Genomic DNA, 23861 nt, shown 5'->3' with positions numbered 1-23861 from the left:
TATTTTAAATCAGTTTTTTATTTTCATAATTTCCATTTTAATTTTAAAATTGTAATAACTTCGTTGCGTGTTTTTGTCATTTTTAGTAGTTTTATTGTTTATATAGTCTTATATCAGTTTCAGTTATTTTAGTAAAGTTAAAAGAAATGCTGTTTATTTTTATTTTGAGTAATGAAAATACTTTTCTTATGGTTTTAGTTTCAGTTTTAGTTAACCAAAATAACCCTGATATACACCCCCACACACACTCACACCATACGTGCACACGCATACATATAGAATTATTATTATTATCATATATTTCAGACATAAGCCATTACAAACGCCTTTTGAGCTCTAAGTTATTGTCCAAAAAATAAACATTTAGCATTTTAAAGTATTTGTCTATGTGCTTAATTATGTAGTTTATGAAGACACAAATGTATATAATTAATGCGTGGTATTACAATAAAAGCATTGTTTTAAAAACATGCATTACACGGAAAAAATAATCATGTGTCCTCATAAACCAAATGTTTATAATCTATGTTTTTTTTTTTTAAGTAGGCCTACTTTTCTGTGAATAGGGTTATGGTATAGAAAATGTAGTCTATGGAGAGTCACCGTAAACCACATAAACAAGTATGTGTGTGTACACATACATTCATATATGCCCATGCATGGTTAGCTTTGCTCTCGACAATTCCAGACAAATTAGGAGAGTGATGGAGGAAGACAGAGAAAGAGCAGCCGTGTCAGTGTGCATGTGTGTGAGTGTGCGTCTGAACTGAAATGTCACAGCGTGGATCGATGGGGCTTAACGAGGACCGCAGGCCTGATGTGGTCAGAATCCCCCAAAATGATCTGAATCTGTCGCCCAGCTCAATCTCATACCTGAAGCTCAGTGCATTTGGGACCCTGACCAGAATCCCCCCCCCCTCCCCATACACATACACATATTAGGGTACTTAATGGTATTAGGCTGTAAAGACACCTGGCATGTTGATGCTTTTTGAACTTGTCAAAGGGGGAGTCCCTCGGTCTCATCCTGAGTCGTGACAACAAACACCAGCTTCAAGAGAAAAACACTTCTGATGCTTTTACATAGAGGTGAACAGAAAAATGACACACTTCCACTCAAATAATCAGAAGGGTTTTTTTTATGATTTCAAAGTGCTGAACAGAGCCTCCAGTGAACCAAAGAGAGAAAAAAAAAACTAAAAACAAAAGAGACATTAAAAACATGTTTTTTTCTTTCGTTTTTTTCTTCTTCTCCAAAAAACAAAACAAAACAATGCACAACTTGTACCACAAGATTTGAAAAAGCTATCAGATAAAAACACTTCAAAATATTAGTTTTGTATTGTATATATATATATATATTTATATATTTATAGAATTTGTACTTCCTCATCTGTTCAAACTGCTGCCGTATGAGAAGTAAGCGAGAACGCCCAGTCAGTAAGTGTGTTCAAGCCCTTGTGGAGCCGGCAGTCTTTGCAAAATAAATACAAGCAGAGGCGAGAAGGAGAAAACCATGCATATAATCCATTTTTACTTTTTTTGTACATATAAAAGACATTTTTGCAACAATGTCCTCCATATTAATAAATGGTGTAGACAGTATAAACATACAAAAATGAGCATGAACGCGGAATGTTTCATTCCTTCCATCCTCTCTCTGCACCTCCGTCTCACCTGCCTTATTCTCCTCATCCTCTTCCTGTTTTTTAAGTGCTCAAAGCCCAATTCTTCTCTTTTTAGTCTGTTATCCTACCACTAAAATCCCTTGTTTTTATTCATAATAATAATAAAAACTACAGTAATTTCAAGTCTGTTGAACTTCGACGTTAAAAAGTTAGTGCGCAGACCGGGCTAAATCATTTCAATTGAAACCATTACCTTACAAGGCAAGTCTTAGTATTAAAATAATTTAGAGTTTGAAATAGGACTGGAACAAACACACACACTCTCGTTCTCTCCTCTCTCTCTCTTCGTTTACAATAGCACTTAGTAAATTGCACTTGTTTGCAGGTTTCTGGGGTGTGATCAACTGTGATTCTGGACATTATTAATGCACTCTGTCGTTCTGTCTGTGTGGCGAAAGCCTCCCTCAGAGACACTCCTACGTGTTTTCACACACACATCCACTTAGTTTCTGCCAACGACAGTTGATATGTCATAATCTGGCATCTGAAGCTGGCGATTTGGATCTGTGCGTATGTGTGAAAGGACAGTTTGCGTGCACTTGTGTGTTTGTGACGGTATGTTTGTGATGTACACAACTGCTGTCATTGAGGTGAATTGTGGTGGAACTTTTGGACTGCCTGCAAAGGAGCCATTAGGTGTACGTTCTCACACACACACACACACTCTTGCACTGTAATACTTCTCCTGACATGGCACGCGTGGCACGCTGAGCTACAGGCATCACGCTTGTTTCCAGTGTGCGTTACGTCAGATGTGCTCAAACCCGCCTCGTATGTACACTATCAGGCGCAGAGCAGAGACTAAAAGCGCTTATATGATTGGTTTCTCCTCAGACACATTTGTTTCCTGTGAGGATTTGGGGGCTCATGGGAAATCGAGTTCAGTGTCACTGTTAGCTACTGGCTCTGTTTATCCCAGGGTGAGTTTATAGCCGCTGTGGGCGTGTCTGAGTAAACTTGAGCGTGTCAGTGGTGTGCAAAAAGGGGCGTGTTCATCAATAAGGCAAGGTGTCCAGAAACCTATCGATGAGTGGTGGGGGAGGGACCAGGTCCTCAAGCTTCAGGTAGAAGATCCTCTGTAAGCCTTGCGTACGCTGAGTTCGAAGCTCCGTCCTCAAACTCAGGACAGCTCCCACTGGGGGTGGGGCCTCGCCAGTTGAAGCCACGCCTCCAGCGCTGACCGAGCCCAGATGATCTTGCAGGCAGCAGATTAGTTTGGATTGTAGTTCCTCCACTTTTTTAGGCTCCTTCAGACCGGGACATTGTTCTAAAATGAAAGGAAAGAGGCTGAGTGGTTTTCTTTAAGCTAAATATTTGGATAAAATGCCACTATAACTGTTCACTCGCATCACTGAAACACACACTCAATTCACACATCATTAACTCTACCAGTAACAATATCTGCAATTGGTTTGGGAATAAGGAACCATTTTTTATTCACAACCGGTGCCATTTTTGAAAAAGTAATGAAACCAAATAATTTTTGTGACATTTGAATCACCGATGCTGATAGATCACTAAGATCACTAGAGTACCTACTTACTGCTGTTTTAAAGTATTTGTGAACAAATGACTCTTGTGAACCAGTTCTTCATTACACCAAATACACCAAATAATGTTCTTTTTTTAGCAACATCATATGACCCCCTTTAAATATAAGTAAAATGTAAAACATGTATGTACACAAATAAGTGCATTTTACCAAATGATTGATTCAAATTTAAGTACATAGTAATTAAGGCCACTTAATATAAAGTGGGACCAAAAATGATATATTTAATTAATATTTAATTAAATATGAATATATAATACATTATATAATTATATTAAAATTTTAATAATAATATTCCATATAATACAGTAATATTTTTTTCTAATGATTCACACCCCCAATCAGTCTAGTGTGTGTTTCTTTCCCACTTCACACAACTCCATGTTGCCCACAGTATGGTAGAAGATCCAAAAAGAGTGGAAGTGCAAAGGGATGCTGGCTTGTTTTAGACATATCTGTCTGTCTGTGTGTGTGTGTGTGTGTGTGTGTGTGTGTGTGTGTGTGTTCCAAATCTGTGCCTAGACCAGCTCCGTTGTCCCTGCATTCAGACTACATCCTCTCTCTTACTGTTTTTTCTTCCTTGCTCTCTCTGTGTCTCCCCCTCTCTCCTGGGGGATGATCGATGGCACTCTTTCACCGCAGACACTTTTAGAGGGTCGATAGACTGAGTGGAGGAGTGGAGAGAGAGAGAGAGAGCTAGAGAGGAGAGGTAGGGACCCGAGCACTGCTGAGTAGCGCTCAATTTCTCTACAGAGTTAAGTGCTGCTCCATGGGGGCTACCAAACACACACAGACACACACACACACACATTTACACACAACATTGTAGATTGTGGCAGAAAAAAGGGAGGTGAAGATTGGGCACTGGATGGGCAACTGAGTAAATTGATTGACGGATATATCTCTCTCTCTGTTTCTTTTTCCACACTTAGGTTTTTTTGCCATCTTTAAAATTAACATAAGATCAAAATTGTTCTTATCGTGATCTTTTTTTACATGTTTTAACCAACATTCACATGTTTCTATTCAAATGTAAAGTTTACTATAACGTAAAAATATGAATACCACAAAAACATTTTTTCTTAATAAAGCAGTTAATACAGAAGCATGTGGTTTTTCTTCTCTGATCAAATGATCCAGTAACATAACTTTAATTCATGCGAAAATCGGAATATTGCAACATTTTTGTAAATAAGTTTAAGTTAATCGAACTTAATATCGAACCCCCCGCCCCGCCATGTATCCAACTTAAGTTAGCATAAAAACATATTATGCACATTTTTGAAAATTGGTGTGCAACTTTATGTTTCCATCCACCATTTTTTAGGCAATATTCCAAAACATGTGGATAGAAACCCAGCTGCCTTTATTCTCTTAATGCTTGCCAGAATGTGCCCGTGTTTCTGTGTGTGTGGCAGAAAGTGTGTTTGTCTGTATATAGGTCGACCTGCTGTTTAGCCTCTTTGTTAATAATGCATGGTAAGACGCAAGCACCTGCTGACCCAAGCACACACACACTGTCCTACATTGTTAACCAATAATCAACTATCTCCACCTGCACTCAAAGAGGAGATGCACACAAACCTCACACAATCTCTGTGTCTCTGCTCTCTCTCTCTGTGTGTGTGTGTGATTAATGGGAATTATTTCAGCTGTCCAGGTAAACCTAATCTCTGTCAGCACCTGCCCCACACCTGTGATCACTGTGACGACCGCTAGCAGCAGGACAAAGGATGTGCAAATACACAACTACAAGAACGACAACGGGAAAAATCAACGTGGAGGAAGTGACAAGTGTGTGATTCCAGAGGTTGTGAGTTACCTGTGAGCAGCACGAGGGCGCACAAGCAGGAGAACGCAGGCATGTCAAGGTTGAGACTCTGCAGGTGAGTGCTGAAGTCTCGGATGGAGTCCAGCCACTCGCCGAAACCGCGCAGGCACTGCAGCCGGTGAAGGACCAGGCCTGTGCAAAACACCAACTTTTCATCCGACAGCAAAGACCTGAGCAAAAGAGAGGGAGAGCGGGTTTAGATGAAGAACTATTGTTATTTATACTGCTTCAAGGTGCCGTTTGAAGCCACGAGTTCAGTCGCAGCCTTTCATCTTTTAATGAATCGCAGTTCTTCTCATTCCCTTCAGAACAGGTACCTGTTTCAATTTACCAAGCCTCTAATTCTGTACATAGCCACACACGCTATCAGAGAGCACACAGTCGCTGCTGTGACACACACACACACACACACGCTGATTATCACCTCTCTCTGATTCATGTGATGATGATCTGCCCTTCGATTGGCTGCCGAATCTTGTTTAATGGATACTGCACGGAAACAATTACCATAGCGACAAATGAAAGCCAGTACAGGGAAGAGCACATCAAAGATAGGAATGGGCCTAATTATGCCAAGCTTTCCCAATTAAAGCTTTTAAAACATTCCTGAGATCATACTCCTTATTTCTCTCCCTCTCTCTTGGCTCTGTCCTTCTGTGTTGGAGGGTTTTGGGTCAAAGCAGTAAAGTTTTATCTTCATGGTCTCACTGTATTCTCACGGAAAATCGTTTGTGTGAAATTGCAGCGAAACACCCAAACACTCACTCTCCACTCGTCCATCTTCTTGTCAATCCACTTATGCTCTCTCTCTCTTTTTCTCTTTTGGTCTGTCTTCAGCCCTTCACTCTCAACCCTGCAATTTAGGAAGAAAAACTTCCTCTGGTTTTTCCCGTAGAGTGCTGGCTTCTGCTGCGCGAACTGTTCTTCATTAGTCTGCACGAAAACACACACTCGTATAGATGAGGAGAGGAGGAGTAATGGAAAGGGGGTGAAGGGAAATATGGTGAGGAGGAATATTCAAGAGTCATCTAAATAATCAAAATGTGTGCTTCATTAATGCAGTCTAATGGTTTTACACCACTACACATGAATGCATATATACAGAAGCCACAGACATGGCACTGGTGATGCTATATTGGAAAGTGAGCAGCATTTCGCCCTATTCACTCCAGGAGAGCACTTGAAGTGAGTACTATGAAGGGCACAGGGCTCTTGAATATGGGTGTCTGGAACACCCTACATGAAAACATACAGTACAGAACTGTTTCTTTATTTTGAAGTGGAACGTTACCTTGATAACATCAGCAATATGTATGCTAAAAACAGTACATTTATTGTTTGTTTTCTTATGTATATTTGAGATATTGACAGTATGAATTTTATTTTGGGGTGAACTATCCCTTTTAAGAAGGTTAAAGCAAGTAAGAAAAATATTGACACTTTGTGTCTTAATATAAAATGCATTTTAAGCTGGTCATCTTCCTGTGTCAGATTTGATTAAAAATATGTAAAAATATGCAAGGAATATTTTCAGTTAACATATACTACTCTTCAAAATTTGGATTTTTTTTTTCAAGACATTAATACTTTCAGCAAGGACGCATTACATTGTTACACAAATATGTCCTTTTCAAATAAAAGCTGTTCATTTGAACTTTCTACAAATCAAAGAATACTATGCTGCGTGGTTTCTACAAAATATGGAGCAGCACAACTGTTTTCAACATTGATAATAATAATAAATATTAGTGTCTATTGCTGAAGGATCATGTGACACTAAAGGCTGCTGACAATTCAGCTTTGCATCACAGGAATAAAATATATTTTTAAACGTATTAAAATGGAAAATAGTTATTTTAAGTATTAATTATATTTCACAACATTACTGTTTTACTATATTTTTATCAGTCTTGGTGAGCATAAAAGACTCAATAACAGAGAAAGTGGGGGTTTTTGCTATAGGTTTTAAAAAGAATCATGAGGATGCACCAACCAAGTTCACATTATCATACACAGCGAAATTACTACCTTGCATGTACCCTTCAATGACAGCCATGTGAAAGGGCCCTTCATAAAGGGTTTGCAATCAGTCCATTATCTACCGCTGCCATAGAGAAGGGAAAACAGGAAGTGAGCACCAAACGAGTGAATGCTCCTCATTATTACGGAACAAAATTAACAACAGCACCCTTGAGGAGGGAAACACAGACATTCCTTTTAAATGTGCATCAAAGCTTAGTCATCTCATGTGTCCATTCATTCGTTAGGCTCAGTGCGGCCGCATGGCCTAAGAATATGTGCATGTGTGAACCACACCAGATACCATTCTCTGCTGTGAGTTTTGGTGGTGTATAGTCTATTTTCAAAACATGTGAGAACTGTGCACTTTTGTGAGCGGAAAATGTGCAAAGTTTGCCCTTATTGTGAAGTCTCCACACATTTACGCATGTCTTGTGAGTTTTCGAGTGTCCGTGACGTAAGCCCGGATGAATCCCCCCACTTAAATGAGTCAGAACCCAAGTCTGAAGCTCCCTACTGAGGCTGTGTCGCCTCCACCCACTGCCCTCCCTCCCCACACCTGCTCCTACACCATCAGAGAGGGAGAGAGAAACACCGAAAGAGCACCAGAGCTAGTTAAACAGGGAGACCAAAATCCACTTCCTGTTAAAGCAACATCAGAATGTCACTGAAAGTCTAAAAACAACAGGTTACTTCTAGTCTGGATGCAAACTGTTTCAGCCTTGCTAGAAAAACAGAAATGCAACATAATATGGTGAATGTCATATAAGTGATCATCAAAACAGAGCTGTTTCTGCAACACATAAAGTCTTTGGAGGGAGAGGTGGTTAGGCCGGGCTGTTCACCAATAAACTTAAATAAGTGAATTCCACCGGATCTTCCACACAGTGTCCATAGTAACCTTACAGTGCTGAATAGAAGGCGAGAACTCAGGCTCACACACCGACACACACACACATACACTCACTGTTGAATGGGAAGTCACAACGTAACTAACAGTGAATGCAGCATATTACACAATATAAATCACGACACGGCCTGTGAATGACTTGTTTCAGTCATAATGATACTTTACACCTCGTGCTCATTTTTAAACCAGAACGAAAATCTTAAGAGACTTATGAGACATCACTAATAGCAAGTCATATAAAAATCTGACAGCTGCTATTAGATATTATGATTGAGAAGTCAGAGTGTAATCACTATAACTACCATTTCCTCCCACAGCTCCATTCTGACGAGAGCTGAAAATGTCTAATTAGGATATTACTACAGTCTCTATTCTCTGTACTGTATGACATACAAAGTATTTGCTTATGGGGTTGGGTGATATAGTGAACATTAACCACATATTGCTTGCAATATTATATTAAACAACATTGTAATGATTTTGATGCACTGTTCTCTGATTAAATTTAAGTAGCAAAAAAGAGACAAGAGTTGAGATCGATTTATTCCTATGAATCACTTCAAACTGTTAATTTCAATAAATTGATTCATAACACTGATTCTGTGATTCACTTGTGTCATCAGAAATATTCAATGAAGTCTCCATGTGGCAGTTTTATATTTTAAAAGGTTTAAATATTAAATGTCTAATCAAATTTAGAATCAAATTAGAATGACATTGAATATCATTCTTCCTGGTGTGCCTTTAGCAAAAAATAGTGAAGATATGTCGGTCATGTATAATTTTAAAGACCAATCCTCGCTATAAACAAACCATTAACTATGACTTTTGCCTCAATGAACTCCTAATTTGCTGCTTATTAATTGTTAATAAAGTAGTTGTTAGGTTTAGGTATTGGGTAAGATTAGGGATGTAACAACTAGAAGCAACTAGTTAATTTGGTCCCTATACTTTTTATTGCATTTCACATCTTACATTAAACATTTTTAAATCTTGGCTCTTGGATACAAGAATCCATGCAGACACTGCAGCTGGGGGATTAGGGTTAGGGTTAGAATTGTTTTCGTATTAAAAAAAAGATATATTTTGAGAAATTAAATGTTAAAATAAATATTGTGAATGATTATATTATTGTTCTACATCTTGCATTTTACATTGTGAATATATTTGGCTAAAGTGACTTAAAAATAGCCTTTAAAGCAATATTAGGTAGATGCATAAATATTGAGATATATACAGTACATAATCAAAGGGTTATGAAATTAAGGCTGTTTTTTTTTCCTATATTGCCCAGCTCTATTATTATGGATGCTTTAATGTATGCTGAAGATTGTGTCCTTGTCAACTTTTTCAGAGCCCTAAATTCTACACGGGATGAATGTGCAGTCTGAGATCTCTGTGTATCTGCATGTACCTGTTGGCGAGGCGAAGCACAAAAAGCTCAAGGAAGGCAGAGTCAATGAGCAGGTTCTGGTCATCGTGGTGAAGCTCAGAGAATCCAGGCAACCGTTCGGCCCAGCAGCGCGTCACCTCCATGGAGCCGGTTAGCACTCTGTAGAACATCTGGATCTGCTGAGACTCGGATAGACCCACTGGCTCCACAGCACTGAACTACAGGAAGAGAGAGAGATGCCACACAAATCACAATCAATCATTTTTATGTGATACCAAAGGATGGTGAACCCTCTGATGCATGGCATCCACTAGTGGAATAATCTTTGCATTTTATTACCATTCAATGAAAAGATGCTGGATTTAAAACATCATGACTGATCACATTTGACACTTTATCATTGTTCTAAATGACTATCCTCTTTATATGTGATTGTGTTGCTCTTTATGACTTTATTCATTCAAAATGGCTCAAAATAAAATAAAATAAATGGTTATAGTTGTTTTAAACCACCAAATGGTTAAATAAAGATTTATTCAAATGATCCTAGACTGATGCAAGGATTTCTCCACACTAAGGCACCTGGCTGTAGTCTAGTTCTCGTGGTGTGGATTGGGAATAGGCCCGCACAAGTGCGTTCAGCAGGCTGAGGGGAGGTGATGGGGGCGAGGGCTCTGGCTGCAGGGGACTCTTTGGTTTCGACGGCAAGCGACCTCTCCTCCCCTTCAGGTTGTCTGTGCGCACCACTGTGTCAAACACACAAACAAACAAACACGTATTTTAGACAATAACGTAGTTAAAACATCCAAATATTACTACAGATTAATATTATTCAAACCTATAGTGTATAAATAGTCATTATATCAATCACAAGGAAATTAAGAGTATTGTGTAATTCTGCTTTAGCAGTTTTAAATAAAAGTTGATTCCCTTCTTTTTCTATGCCTCGCAACAATGCTGGACCGGCCAGTAGGGGGCAGCTGAAATCTGCACGGTTGCAGGTTTCGGAGGGAACGGGTGAGAGAAGGTGAGATGTAATAAGAACAATGGATGTCTGTCCTAATCTCCGGCCGATATGGAGAAGATGATCAAAGGTGTGATCTTTTTAAATCACATGGTATTCATGCTTAAGTTCTACAAGAATTAAATGTCCCCGTGAACACATGTGCCTGTGACTGTCCTGTGTGTTTTGTTATTACCGGTTCTGTAGCTGATGATAGGCTGTGATTACAGAGGCGAAGTACTGCCGGTAAACACCTCCATTATAGTTTAATTCATGCATTCATACTAACCAACCAAACCAGCTACGCGTCAAATCTGCATTAATCCATGACACTTCTTGAGTGTAGTGTGTGCATCGGCGGGTTTTAACTCATTAAGATAAAGAGTGTCTATATCCTATGCATCAGTCTCTAACCAGAGGTCCAGCCGAGGTCATATGCACCAGGGCCTATTGTCTGATAATTGGTTTGAGTGGCTTGGCCAGACATATTATAGGTGTGTGTGTGTGTGTGTGTGTTTGTGTTTGATACCTTCTTTCACCATGCCTACACTGAGACACTTCTGGAAGCGGCAGTATTGGCAGCGGTTTCTTCTCCTTTTGTCCACAGGGCAGTTTTTACTGGCCAAACACACGTACTTCGCATTCTTCTGCACCGTCCTCTGCAGCGACCGACAATAAAAAGAGTCAAAGGAGAGAGAAGAAAAACAATAAGCTAACAGGTCTAAACATTTTATTTATTTAATTTTGATCCTGTTTTTGGCTAAGAATTAAAAAGGAAGTTTGCAGGTCAGATTTTAATTACAATGGGAAAAAAGCTCCTGCTCCATCAGGATGATTAGCTAAAATTAATTTCCCAACATGCCTTGCCTGCAGGAGGAATAATTTTATTAGCGCAAGCTACTGACAATGAAGATCAGTGCAAAGCGTGCTGAGGCTGCTCCCGCGAGACATCTCGCGCTGCATGATAAAATTGTTTGTGAAACTCGTGGGTCAGCTCACGGCACCTCAGGGTTTTGGCAGATCATGCATCTGCAATAACCCCCCTGGAGTTGTTTTCTCCTCGGCTGGATATGTGCGATTATTGCTGACCTTATTAAAATGAAATACAAACGATATGCAAGTACTCGCGCCTTTAAAAAACTTAGCAAAGAGGGAAAAGACTTTGTGCATGGCAAAGTGAAGGTTCAGACATCAAATGCACGTGCTAATGGTAAGCCAAAAGATTAAGCACTTGCGTGAGACTGGTAAGTTCTGTGGTGATTAAGATCATATCCGAAACAAACCAAAACAATGTTTTAACAAGCTACAACTGTGGTCAATTTAATAGCACTCAAACATATCATTACATCAACATTGTTGGTTTCATTGTGCAGTTATTAGCAAGGCTGCTAGTAGTTAAAATGAAAAATAATAATAATTTAAAAAGCAGGAAACATACTCTTCGTGATAGTAACTAGGTATGACTTTCATTATCTTATATATATATATATATATATATATATATATATATATATATATATATATATATATATATATATATATATATATATATATATATATATATATATATATATATATATATTAGTTTAATACCAACTTTGCATGGTTAGCAGCTAATGGCTAATGGTGCCCTCGGTTTATGCTTTTTTGCCTTTATTTTTTTAAGATAAGTTAATCTAACTTAAATTTTTGGTTTATATTAAAACATTATCAATAAAAACTAATAAGACAAAATCATAATACACACGCAGCTGTTTCCAATAGGTGTAAATCAATTTAAGCACCTGCGTTTCCCAGGAAGCTGGAATTTTACTGTCAGGTATAGTTAAAACCCTTACCCACACACGTTATTCATGTGATTTACACGGTTTCTCATATTTCACTTAAATTGAACATAAAACTACCACAGCGGCCAGGGTAGAGTGGACTAATCTCCCAGTGGGCACGCAAATGCACTTGTTAGCTAGGGGAGTCTACTCAGTTACAGCTACATTCACACTGATTCAGTATGACTTAATTAAAATACAACCTGTGGAGCACATCATCTCGAAAAAACTCACCCACCACACCGTTTCCCCCGGCACCACATGCACAGGTTTTCTATGTGCAACTCCATTCTATACTTTATAGCCTGTTCAGACTGTGACAGATTCTGTCTGTCGGTCACAGTCATTGTACTGTCCACAAAACAGAGGTTTTATTGCTGCTGGAGCTCACTAGATGAATAGACATCTCGTGATGTTCATAAAAAGAGATAAACTGCTGTACATATGATGGCCATTAAGTGACTGAAACAGTTCCTGTGTGTGTACGTGCATGTGTATTTGTGTTTATTTATGCTCTAAACGATGTCACAGCACAAAACTGTCACAGTTAAAACAGTTTGTTTTACTTTTTTTTAAATGGGAAAAGGACATCTTAGGTTATATTGTAACTTTTTTGAATATGTCCATCAATTTCTGCCCACAAACAAATGGCAAAAAGCTTGAAAATCAAACACTACACTCTTAAAAATAAAGTTTACAAATGGAGTTTTAAATAAAAATGCCATGGAAGAACCATTTTGGGTGAACAAATTTTAAAGAACGATGATGTGAAGAGCATTTTAATAATCAGAATTTTTTTCACTATAAATAACCTTTTGTGCATTTAAATGTTCCATGGATGTTAAAGGATCTTCACTGAAGTATTGATGCCAATATAGAACCTTAATTTTTAAGAGTGTATGACTAAAACCTACTATTATTGTTAAACTACCATAATTCTCTCATGCAAGCAAACACAGATACAAACACACACACACACACACACACACACATAGTTGCGGTCCAGTGCACAGCAGGGTCCGTAGGGTTGGTAAAGACAAGCAGTTGTGGATTCATGACATGTAACATGTGCTAATGGCCCTGTCGCACATTAAAACCCCTTAGGGAACCTTTATCCCCCTCTCCTCTTCCTCTCCTCCCCTAATCAGAGATGATCAGACTATCTTCTCTCGTCTTCTCCTCTGGGTGTGTAATTAGACATGTATGCATGGCTGTTCAATAGGAGAGGTGGAACTGGGTCACCATTAATTGGTTAAGTGTGTGTGTCTGTGTGGATTGCACACTTAGACTGTATTATAAGATGACTATGTCTGTGAATGAAGCACATTTTAGTGTGATTATTACTCAGCATTCTGTAAATTCCATAATGCTGACACAAATGGAAATGTATCTTTGTTGCAACTGATTTAATCAACATAAGCTAACAGAGAAGTACTGGAGATGAGTTTGAATTCAGTTACGACTAAGTGCTGTTAAACTTTTAGTCCAGTGGAGTGGGTTGAAAGTGGAGGTTTTGTGAACAAGCGAGCCTGTCTTGACCCACTCTATTAGGTAAATATTCATAATAACTATTCTCACTCGAGGCACGTTATGAGTCACAGAAAAAATTACGAATCAAATAAATGGTGTGAAAGTAAGTGGTGTGAGCGAATGAGCAAGACAGAGAGAAAAAATTCTGTGTGCTAAAATTGGCCAGTTATTGACTATTTTTCATTGTGAAACAGCAGAACGCTTTGTATTCAGATGTAAAATAGAACCATAAGTGAAATGATTTAGTGCCTGATAATGAACCATAAAAAATGCATGCACACTCCATTAAAAGTTTATTTTAAAAACTAATGTACTAGGAATCAATGTGCATAACTATCACAATGAACTCTATTGTATAAAACACATTTATGAGAAATTTTAAAAAGAGCGTTAGCAGTCTGACAAAGGATATACACTGCCGCACAGCATTAAAATTCACCTGCTAATATTTAGATTGCGAGTTAATGAGTTGCCTGAGATAATTAAATGGTGACTGTGTTTTGTGAGTTGGGGTGAGTACGAATGTGTATGCATAAAAATAAGCATGCTGATCGTCTAAGACTTGCCAGTGTGCATGTGTCATTGTTTGTGGATGTCATTTGTGTGTGTGCATGTGTGCCAGCGTTGTAGTGATGGCTACAAAGCCTCCGGCTTACCAACCCCTGCTTTTATTAATTACTAAATAAAAACTAATTGTGAAACTAATTGAAAGGAGGCATAATTTATTCCTGCACCAGACCACAGGCCATTTCCAATTATTTCAACTCTGCCACTCTTCCTCCTTCACTTTCATTGTCAGTCTTTCTGCATAGTCTCTGAATATTTTAAGTCTTCTCGCTGTTTCTATAATATTAACCGCGAATTAAAAATTACTTTTAACCAAAACTGCTCAATAAATGTCAAATATGGGTTGAATTCATTGTAAATGTTAAATTAAATCTTTATATGCTAGACTCTCCTCGGTCTGTGTTACTGCGCTGCTGTCACACCTCTCACCGGTCACCGAGGGAAACGACCCTCACAGACACCGTGGCAACCGCCGCTCAGACGGTTTGTGAGAGCACTCAAAGACGCACACACACACACACACACACATACACACATTCACACTCAGTACAAACAAGCCAATACTTCCGTGAAAAGGCCGAGCAAACCTATGTCACAGTGGCACCTCTGAAACTGAAATTAAACATTCTTTCAGTTTTGGTGCACAAATTATTTTCCTCAAATGGTCATATAGACCTTATACCAAACCCCTCTTCAAATGAACCAACAAAAACACACAGCTCACTGAAGAACTGCTATTCACACGGTGGGCTTTAACCTTGGTTCAAACGCCTGCGGAGTGCGTTACAATGGTTGGTTAACCCTGAGAGAAAAAGGTGCGATCGGTATAGAGCAGTGTGAGGCTCTTCAACCAAGAGCTCCTTTCAAACCAAGAGCAAAACTAATGACAACTAATGAATACACAATTAACAAACACTACCCTGGCCACACTGCTACATAAAAGATGACTGTCCAACACACACTGTACAATCAAGCACAAGTACAATCCTCTTACACTCCATTTAATGACAGACACACTCAGATAAACAATGAGACATGCTATTCAAATAAGCACACACTGAGGAACACGTATCAATCAGCATAAACTGCAAACTCCCACGTCAGCTTCTACAATAATACAAATCATATGCAATCGTATGTAATTGCATTGTAATGTAAAGCATTAAGGGGAATCCAAATACCTCTGGCAAGTACTTCCAGTCAGTTTCAGTTGAGCACAGCTTGTTTAGTCTTGTTTTAGTTCAGTTAATTGTGCTGTGTTTTAAAGAGATAGTTCATCCAAAAAAGGAGATATTGAAAAATAATTGTCAGTTGTTGTATTTTTTCATACAGTGACAGTCAGTGGGGTCTTAACCAGAGGCAGGGGCCCACTGGGGACTTCAGCAAATTCCCAAGGATATCGCAGAATGACTTAAAAGTATTTAAATTAGTTATTGATCTATTCAAATGATATAAAATGTTACAAATCTAATAAATGTAAACTAAACAGTTCTTGAAAATATTAATCTTCTTGGTTAATTAAATTAATTTAGCAATAATTATTTTTAAAAAAGTGTAAAAACAAGCAGCTTTGAGTGAATTATGTAAGAAAAAAATGTGGGTGAACTATCCCTTTAAAGGCCCAAGTACACATGCGTCAGTGTGCAGTGGAATCTTTTAGTTTAAGATATTAACTAAAAGCTCCTTGCATATGATCCTCCTATTTACATTACACAGAACTTCTTGTATGATTCTTTCAGTGAAAGTGAGTGTCAATAAGGATTATTATGCATTTGCAATGGCATACTCATGTAAATAGTAGTGACAGTGATGGAGCTTGGGTGCGTATGTATTCGATCGGATCGAGAGTTATTATAAGAAAACGAAAGCGGTGCTGGGATGCTTAATTCTTACCTTGAAGAAGCCTTTGCAGCCCTCACAGGTGCGCACACCGTAGTGCTGACAGGCCGCATTGTCACCACACACAGCACAGGTACCCTCTCCAGAGCTGGTGCGTCCGGGCGGCGATGGCAAGCTCTCTCCCAGAAGCTGCGGGCAAGGGCCCATGCCAAGAGAGCGGAACGCCAGGCTTCCCAGCTTATTCATGTTCAGGGGGTACATGTGTGAGTGCGTATGGGAGTGCACATGTGAGTGTGTGTGCGTGTCCAGGCTGGGTGGCACATGTGAAGATGAAGAGGATGAGGAAGGAGAGCGTTCAGGGCGCAGCGGAAGGCCGATGTCGTAGCCGCTGGTGGAGGGTGGTGCTGTCTGATCGTAGAAATGAGGGAAGCGAGGACTCTTCAGTGGGCCTTCAATCAGGCAGGGCTGGGTCACAGGGGGAAGACTGTGTTCATCCCACAAGAAAGAGCTGCTGTGTGGACCTGAGTGAAGTGGCGTGGGGGGCGTTGAAGGGGGTGACTGCTTAAAGTACATGGAACTCCCAGGTATTGTTTCGTCAGATGGAGCCATGGTTGGGTAAGACTCCTCCTCCTTCTTGATGGGGCGTTGAGGGAGCTGATACAGACAGGAGGGTTTTGGCTCAAAGCCACCTTCCACAAACACATTAAAACTGGGTAGGGAAGTGGTGGCAGCCGCCTCCGAGATCTCCCCACCACCAAGCTCACACTTCGTGTAGTCTGTCGCCATGAGGTCAGCACTGTAGTCACCATGGTAACCGAAGGACTGGGCGGAGTAGCTGGACCCATGAGGTGCAGGGCTGTACTGGGCCTGAACGCAGGGCATGTCTACTGAGACAGGAAGAGAGGGAGAAAAACGAGAGACTTAGCATTATTGCCTTTTGGCTCAATTTTGTCTTCAGGTGTACAGAGGATGTGATGTCAAACATATTTCAGTACTATTTTGTTAGTGCCAAGTTAGTAGAAAACCCATCCACCTGGAAACATGGGTTAGGCTGTGAGCTGGTGGGCACAAACATGCAAAAAATAAATAAAATAAAAATTAACATTTCAGTCCTGGCTTCGAGTTCGAGTATCCAATAATAAAACATCTGAATTAAAGGAAGTTCTGTCACCTTTTACTCAAAGTTATTTTTACTGAGTCGTGAAAGTGACATCTCCACTGAAGAAAAAAAATTCCCTCTGGTTTAGTAAATAATGACAGAATGATCATTTCTGGGTGAGCTATCACATTAATAATGATATTATTTATTAAAAATGTTTCCTTATTGTCATCACTTGTAGTTTTCTTTCTTGATTTGAATTTCATGCCACTCTTGTAAGCAAACACTGTCCAACCCATCTAGCACACATATACACTCACAAATAATTATTTTATTATGCATCATCAGTCCTTATATTTCATAAATTATGAATATTAATACATGAAAAAATGCACAAAAAAATGTGCACAACTTAAGACAGAAAAGAAGTTTAGAGTTTAGTCACTTCAAAAGATTAATATTCATGGTGATTTATCTCTATTAATTTAATGTGCACCAAGCACCTGTTGAAATAAAATGATCTTATTAAAAGCCACGAAAACTCCCCTGTTAATAGTAGTAGTCTGTATCTCGAGCCAGCTCTGCGCTCCAGGAAAACCATATTGCCAGCGCGGGCTCTCAGAGTTATATAACCTGCAACTGTGCGTCTTGACACAGCTGTTTATAAGCGCATCTGTGCAGAGCTACCCGAGTCCGCGAGGAGAAGTGTGTGCGTGTCCTTTGTTTGCTTATTTTCCCTTGGTGTGGAAGTGTACACAGACCCGACGTCGGATTGACGCTGTCGTGTAGAGACTTCGTAATCCTTATGCCTCCAACACGTCATGTGTGTTTAGTAAAATCAAGAGGCTTATCAATTATGAACGCCTCTTTACCTGTGATGACTCGGACCGGTGCGCGCGCTTTCCGTTTCCTACGCACGTCGCTGCTATGCATACAAACCTGTTTTTATACAGTCTATGATACAAACGCATATTGTGGCATACATCATCACGGATAACAGTGAATTTTATGTCAGCAGACATTTCTGTCACACCAGTGGATTCATATGCACGTGAACAGATAGTGCTTACCTTAAATAACCCCTCCCCCCCAATTCAACTTTATTCCTAGAATTTATTGTTAACTGTAAAATTCCTTGTTGTCCAGCTTACTTTATTTATTGTAGCTTAATAATAAAAGTTAATGTTGCTATATTATTTTTCTCCATATTTGACTAGGTGACTGAATTTTAAATTAGCATGAACTTGTTCATTATTATCCAAATTGGATGTCAATAGAAAGTAGGCAATATTTTTCAAATAAAAAAGTAATTTTATAATGTTATATATATATATATATATATATATATATATATATATATTTCAGTGTGCATATATTAGAAGACTTTTAGGGTATAAAGTAAAAATAAGTTATATATTTTATAAATCTAGAAATATAAAATAATCCAGATAAATATTGCCATTAGTTAGTTTTGTGTATGTACCGTTCACTACAGACAGTAATCTCGAGCAGCTGATCTTTACATTTGGTGCACTCTGAGTAACTTATCAATTATCTAACTTGTACATAGAAAGCCTATTTGGTGAAACTTATAGTAGGCCTAAAGGTAACAACCTTCTATAAAAATAAAATAAGTTTAGCTAGTTAAGCTAGTTTCAACTTTATTAGCGATTGAATTTTACTTGGATAATTTATAATATTTCAAATTCCCCCACAGGTCTATATATAGGAGGCGAGTTTTGCGTCAAAGTGAGTGGGTGGGTGGGATAAGACGCGACCCCTTCATCGTCATGGATACTACCAGAGGAATTAATTATTGGTTTGAGGTCAGTCTGTCTCGCGCTGGATGGAGCAAGTGAGTCAAACTTTCTTACAGCCCAACATTGACATCTTACTCCACTGTCACCACACTTGAGATATCATGACACCTTTTTTTCTTTCTTTTTTTTTCTTTTTGTATTATTAGCTATTTTGTAATATATAACCTGTTTCATTTTCATTTTAAATATGCAGTACTTTTAAACGATAGCAATGCATTTTTTTTTCATTAAAAAAAATAATAAAACAGTAAAAATCTGTGCGTCAGCGATATAGACATATGCTTAACACTTTTGGAATTTGAAGACTGCAAATAGCTATGGCATTTATCCTGTCAAGTTTAGGGTGTCTTTTTGACACATTTGGGCCAGCTCAACTTATGTAAGACTAGACAAATCCTTACACAAAAAGCAGGGCTTGACTTTCTGTCTGATTCTGTATCTCTCGTGTGTATCCCTTTATGGTTTGTTTGTGCACGTGCAAACCCCAGAGCACATCGATTTTCTACATCAGCTCCACATTTCACATTGACACGGATAATACAAATGAAAACGCAGCCAACATAACGTAAAAAGTCGAATTATTAAAAACGTCTAGACCACATAAAGTCATACTGAAACGATGCTTTACAGCTGTGTGTGTGTGTGTATGTGTGTGTGTGTGTGTGAGTGCGTGCACCAGACAGAGAGCCCCACACAAATACACACGCAGGCTTATAGAAAGCGCTTTAGAGGGATGAAACAGTTGCTAACCTCGAGGTGTGCATTTTAGATGGACAAAATGCAGCTGTTCCAATAACTGTGATCGCTTGTTCATTGTCAGAGTGCCATAGATCTAACAAACAAAAACATCAACGACATATAAATAAATAAATAAATAAACATGACACGCTAACCAGTATGAATTTGCTCTTGAAACAAACAACCATCAGTGGTACACAGGCGGCACAAAATACAAACTTTCACTTTCCATACACTTAAGACAACAAAGACAATGTATGCTAACAGGAGCACACGAGGTTGCTATGATCATGAGGAACAAAGTGTGATATTATGCAACTGGTTGGGTGAAAATATAAGAGGTATAATATAGATTGCTCTCGATCTATGAATTGGAACCCAAATGCATGCTTGTTCTGCCATATAAACGACCATCTGCGCAAAGTAAATGCAATTTGCTGAGGAATGTTGTACAGAGAAAAGACAATGCCTTTAAAATTAGTTATTAGCCCGGTTATTTGCATTTATTTTCGGGACAAACAAAGCTCTCAAAGGGAAAAAAACAGTTTCAACTTTCAGAAATTCTAGCCATATGAATAAATTGTTGCTTTAATTATACAGACCAAAAACTTTGTTTTATTATCATTTTAACAGATACAAAATGTATAAAACATTTCACAGAGATCTGATAAAATGTCCAAGTCTCCAAAGACAAACCAAAATGAAATGACAGCAAACGTTCAACGGCAACAAAAACTTTGTTATCTGACTACCAGTCGGTTTACACTGAGTAAAGTTGTGGTTGTTAAAACTACAAAATTATTATAGGCTAGCTTAATATAGGCTAAAAGGTTTGAATGTCAAATCGTAGCCTACACATAAAGTGCGTGTGGGAAAGTTCTCCAGAGTCAAGACAGATTTTTAAAGAGACTTGTGGTACCTGCTTGGCCTTTAGCTCGCTGAATCGTGGTCGGTTTCTCGGGTGGAGGCTGCACGCGTCTGGGGTTCAGAGATGTTTTTGCACACGCGGCGGGTGAGGTATCCGGTAGCCGGGACTCAGACCTGGGCTGCAGGCGCTCTTCCGAACCGGTGTCTGGAATCGGGAGCAAAATTATTTAGTTCACAACTACATAAGTCACCCACACACACACATACACAAACAGGGAACTAGCACAATTATGGAAACATTAGGTTGAACTTAATAATTTTTATTATTATTTGCAAGTGGGCAAACTATTAAACAATGGTTAAGGTTACAAGAGCCTTAGTCTCCACTAATACACCCAAAATATAAGCAAATATAAACAAGTTTTTTTATATATAAAAATATAACCCCTTAAATATTTTCATGAAAAAAATATAATGAGTTGCAATAAGGTCATACAAATTTGTTCACAGGTATTTTGTATTTCCTTGAAAATCACACTAAATAGAAGGAAATGTTCTGAGTACGTTACGTTGTGGATTATTTATGTTGTAATAATAAGATTTTTTTTTTTTTGACAACGATACAAATTGCAGCCTTTGGAAACAAACCAATATTAATCAAAAAAGGAAATCCCTAGCAGAAATAACATAGTAACTTTTGACACGATTGTCTTGATGGAAACATTACAGCCTCTTACAAGATGCATTACAGTGAATAGGTAATTTGCATTCTTAAGGGCAAAAAATAAAAGAAAATTAAATTAAAACTCCGGAATTTCACACGTTTCCAAATACATTTATAATGGAATAATTAATTTTCCCTTCTGTTCTTGCATTCAACCATACAGGAGTACAGTTCTGGGCGAATGATAAAAGGTATTGTTTTGCATGTTTTTTTCCCCATTAGCTCCGAATAATGACAGTCTCAGTGACGGTCGGACAATATTCACCTGGGCACTCAGCGAAGTCCGACTATCCCCTTTCTCGTTAAATATACCCAAGCGCGCCACCGAGAAGTTTTTAAAAGCGACTAGCGCCCCCTCTCTGACAGAGGCGCGCTCACACAAAGCCAGCCTTCGGCAACACTAGGTATTGAGCACTTGAATCTAGATCCTCACACTACTAGAAACGAATCCCAGAAACTTTCATGGTCTGCATATACACTTAATAATCATATTTTTTTTGTTTTATTTAATTGAAAGTTATAATATCGACAAGGAAACACAGGCGAGAAAAAAATATAATTTTGATTGGCTTTATAATTATTTATTTTTTTTACTTCACACACATGCTACTACGAAGTAGTAGACTTTTATATCTTTATTATGTTTTTTTTTTTTTTTTTTTTAGTTTCGCCATTTGTCTTTCTGAGGTGATGTGTGATTTTGACAGAGCGTGTTTCAGTGTGTACACATGGAGCCGCCGGTCCGCTTGTGCCCCGGTAACCTAGAGAACCGCGAGAGAGCCCTGAAACACGCGCTCTTTAGAGGCGCTCCGTTCTGCGTTCAATAAGCGCGCGAGATAGAGGCTCTCCAGCAAACACAAAAAGAAAGGGAGAGAGTGGAGATAAAGTGATGGGAAAAATACAAGTACAGTAAATTAGCTTGGAGGACGGAATTTGACACCGGAGGGGGACAGGGACCTGAGGGAAAGAGACAGGCTCTGTACTCACTGACCCGATCTCGCGTGCACTGCAATATAACTTTAGTATAACAACTCACTTGGATGGTTGCGCTGATCAATATATTGTCGTATCATACTCTTATTAGAGACGGTTCTGTCTTGACATATAGCCTATGGAATAATCAAACTGCTTATATAATCTTTACTTTGTCATTGATTTTGATTCTTGCTGACCTGAAATTCACATCATAAAGTACAGTGAAAGAAAATACCTTTTAAAGCACAACAGGAGCACGTTGCTTAGGGGTGTATCGGTGTCATTTCATAACATTACCAAGAATGAAAACAACATACACTTACTCCCAGTATACACATTGATAGAGCTGTTATTGTTATCTGCTCAGAAATGAGTCTTCTAATAGCAGGGAAATTAACACTTGCTTCCCCTATGCTATAAATGTGATTATATTTATCTCCTCATAAGAAAGCTGGCGAGAACATCTCACAGAATGAGATCTGTAAATATGAAATAAAACTTGAGTTAACTGAGGTTTTGTACATTTATATTTCATTACTGTACAAATGTGTATTCCAATGTGTGTGTTCGACTGTCCTTCGAGACAGAATGAATGAAGCTCGTGCTGTCATCTAACTGCAACTTTGAAAAAGCAATAGTGATGTTGAAATAACTGAACGTATTCTTAACGCAGATACTGCCACAAACGAGTAAACAAACATTCGCAAACTGTTAAGTCACGCTTTTGAGAAACGCGGAGCACTAGGCGCATCTCTCGAGATTCTCTACCGGCCCCGCGCGAGCTCACGGCGGATTCACCGGGGTGAGGAAGAGGCATCCCATTTCCATGACAACATGAGAGAATATTATACGTTTCGCAAATTAAATTCGGATTCAGTCCATCCATCTACAAAGACGTCGCATACCACACAGCTTGTTTGTCTTTACGCGGCGGGGAATGAACATTCAACAGGTTCAGACCAGAAAGTTCTTTATATTATAACATAATGCATACAGAAATATATGAATTGACACCGCAGTACAAATGACAAAAATAAGCCAAAGCACGTTGTCAGTATTTTTTACATTTCAATACGTAGCATACAAGTGTGTTTTTTCTATAAAGCGTATTAAATATTAGCGTATTTCCACTTACTTGATTTCTGTTGAGGTTCCGTCTTTACATGTGTTTGTAAAGCCCTAATAATTCCGTGTGCATATCCAACAGAAATGAGTAAAAAAATGAAAAATAGTGGTTGAGTTGAAGTTGGTTTCAAAGTCGCAAAAGTTGATGATTTTCATTTAAAAAAACTATTATGTGACTGATTTTCCATTTAGCTAAGAAGATAAAAGTACTCCGTGGCTCTGTCAGCTCCACTATAAGAGTGTCGGCGTTAGTAACGGAGAGGATGCACTGAGCGTAAGTTGCAATGTGCCTTTGTTTATGTGGCGCGCTGAGAGAGAGAAAGTCTAATAGCACATTTATCCGTCCCCGCTTCTA

At 38.7% G+C, this 23861-nt stretch overlaps 1 protein-coding gene across 4 annotated transcripts; it reads right to left on the bottom strand.

The window, feature by feature from the left end:
* Nucleotides 1-1121: 1121 nt before the first annotated feature.
* LOC113059848 (probable nuclear hormone receptor HR38) lies at nt 1122-23845 on the bottom strand. Of its 4 annotated transcripts, none has more exons than XM_026228476.1 (9): nt 23517-23845; nt 20735-20887; nt 19828-19909; nt 16213-17045; nt 10926-11055; nt 9976-10139; nt 9415-9611; nt 5063-5241; nt 1122-2955 (listed from the first exon to the last, which is right to left on the bottom strand). In XM_026228476.1, the coding sequence occupies exons 3-9, from the start codon at nt 19889-19891 to the stop codon at nt 2684-2686; spliced, it is 1839 nt and encodes a 612-aa protein (XP_026084261.1). In that variant the 5' UTR covers nt 19892-19909; nt 20735-20887; nt 23517-23845; the 3' UTR covers nt 1122-2683. The 4 variants fall into 4 exon arrangements, with proteins under 4 accessions (XP_026084261.1, XP_026084262.1, XP_026084264.1 ...); XM_026228477.1 differs by having other exon boundaries at nt 16213-17042; nt 23517-23843; XM_026228479.1 differs by lacking the exon at nt 19828-19909 and having other exon boundaries at nt 23517-23843.
* Between the last annotated feature and the right edge of the window lie 16 nt (nt 23846-23861).

The sequence above is a fragment of the Carassius auratus genome, chromosome 41 (genome assembly GCF_003368295.1).
Source record: "Carassius auratus strain Wakin chromosome 41, ASM336829v1, whole genome shotgun sequence".
NCBI classification, from domain to species: domain Eukaryota; kingdom Metazoa; phylum Chordata; class Actinopteri; order Cypriniformes; family Cyprinidae; genus Carassius; species Carassius auratus.
The sequence above is the reverse complement of the archived record's forward strand: the minus strand, read 5'-3'. Positions and strand labels throughout refer to the sequence as shown.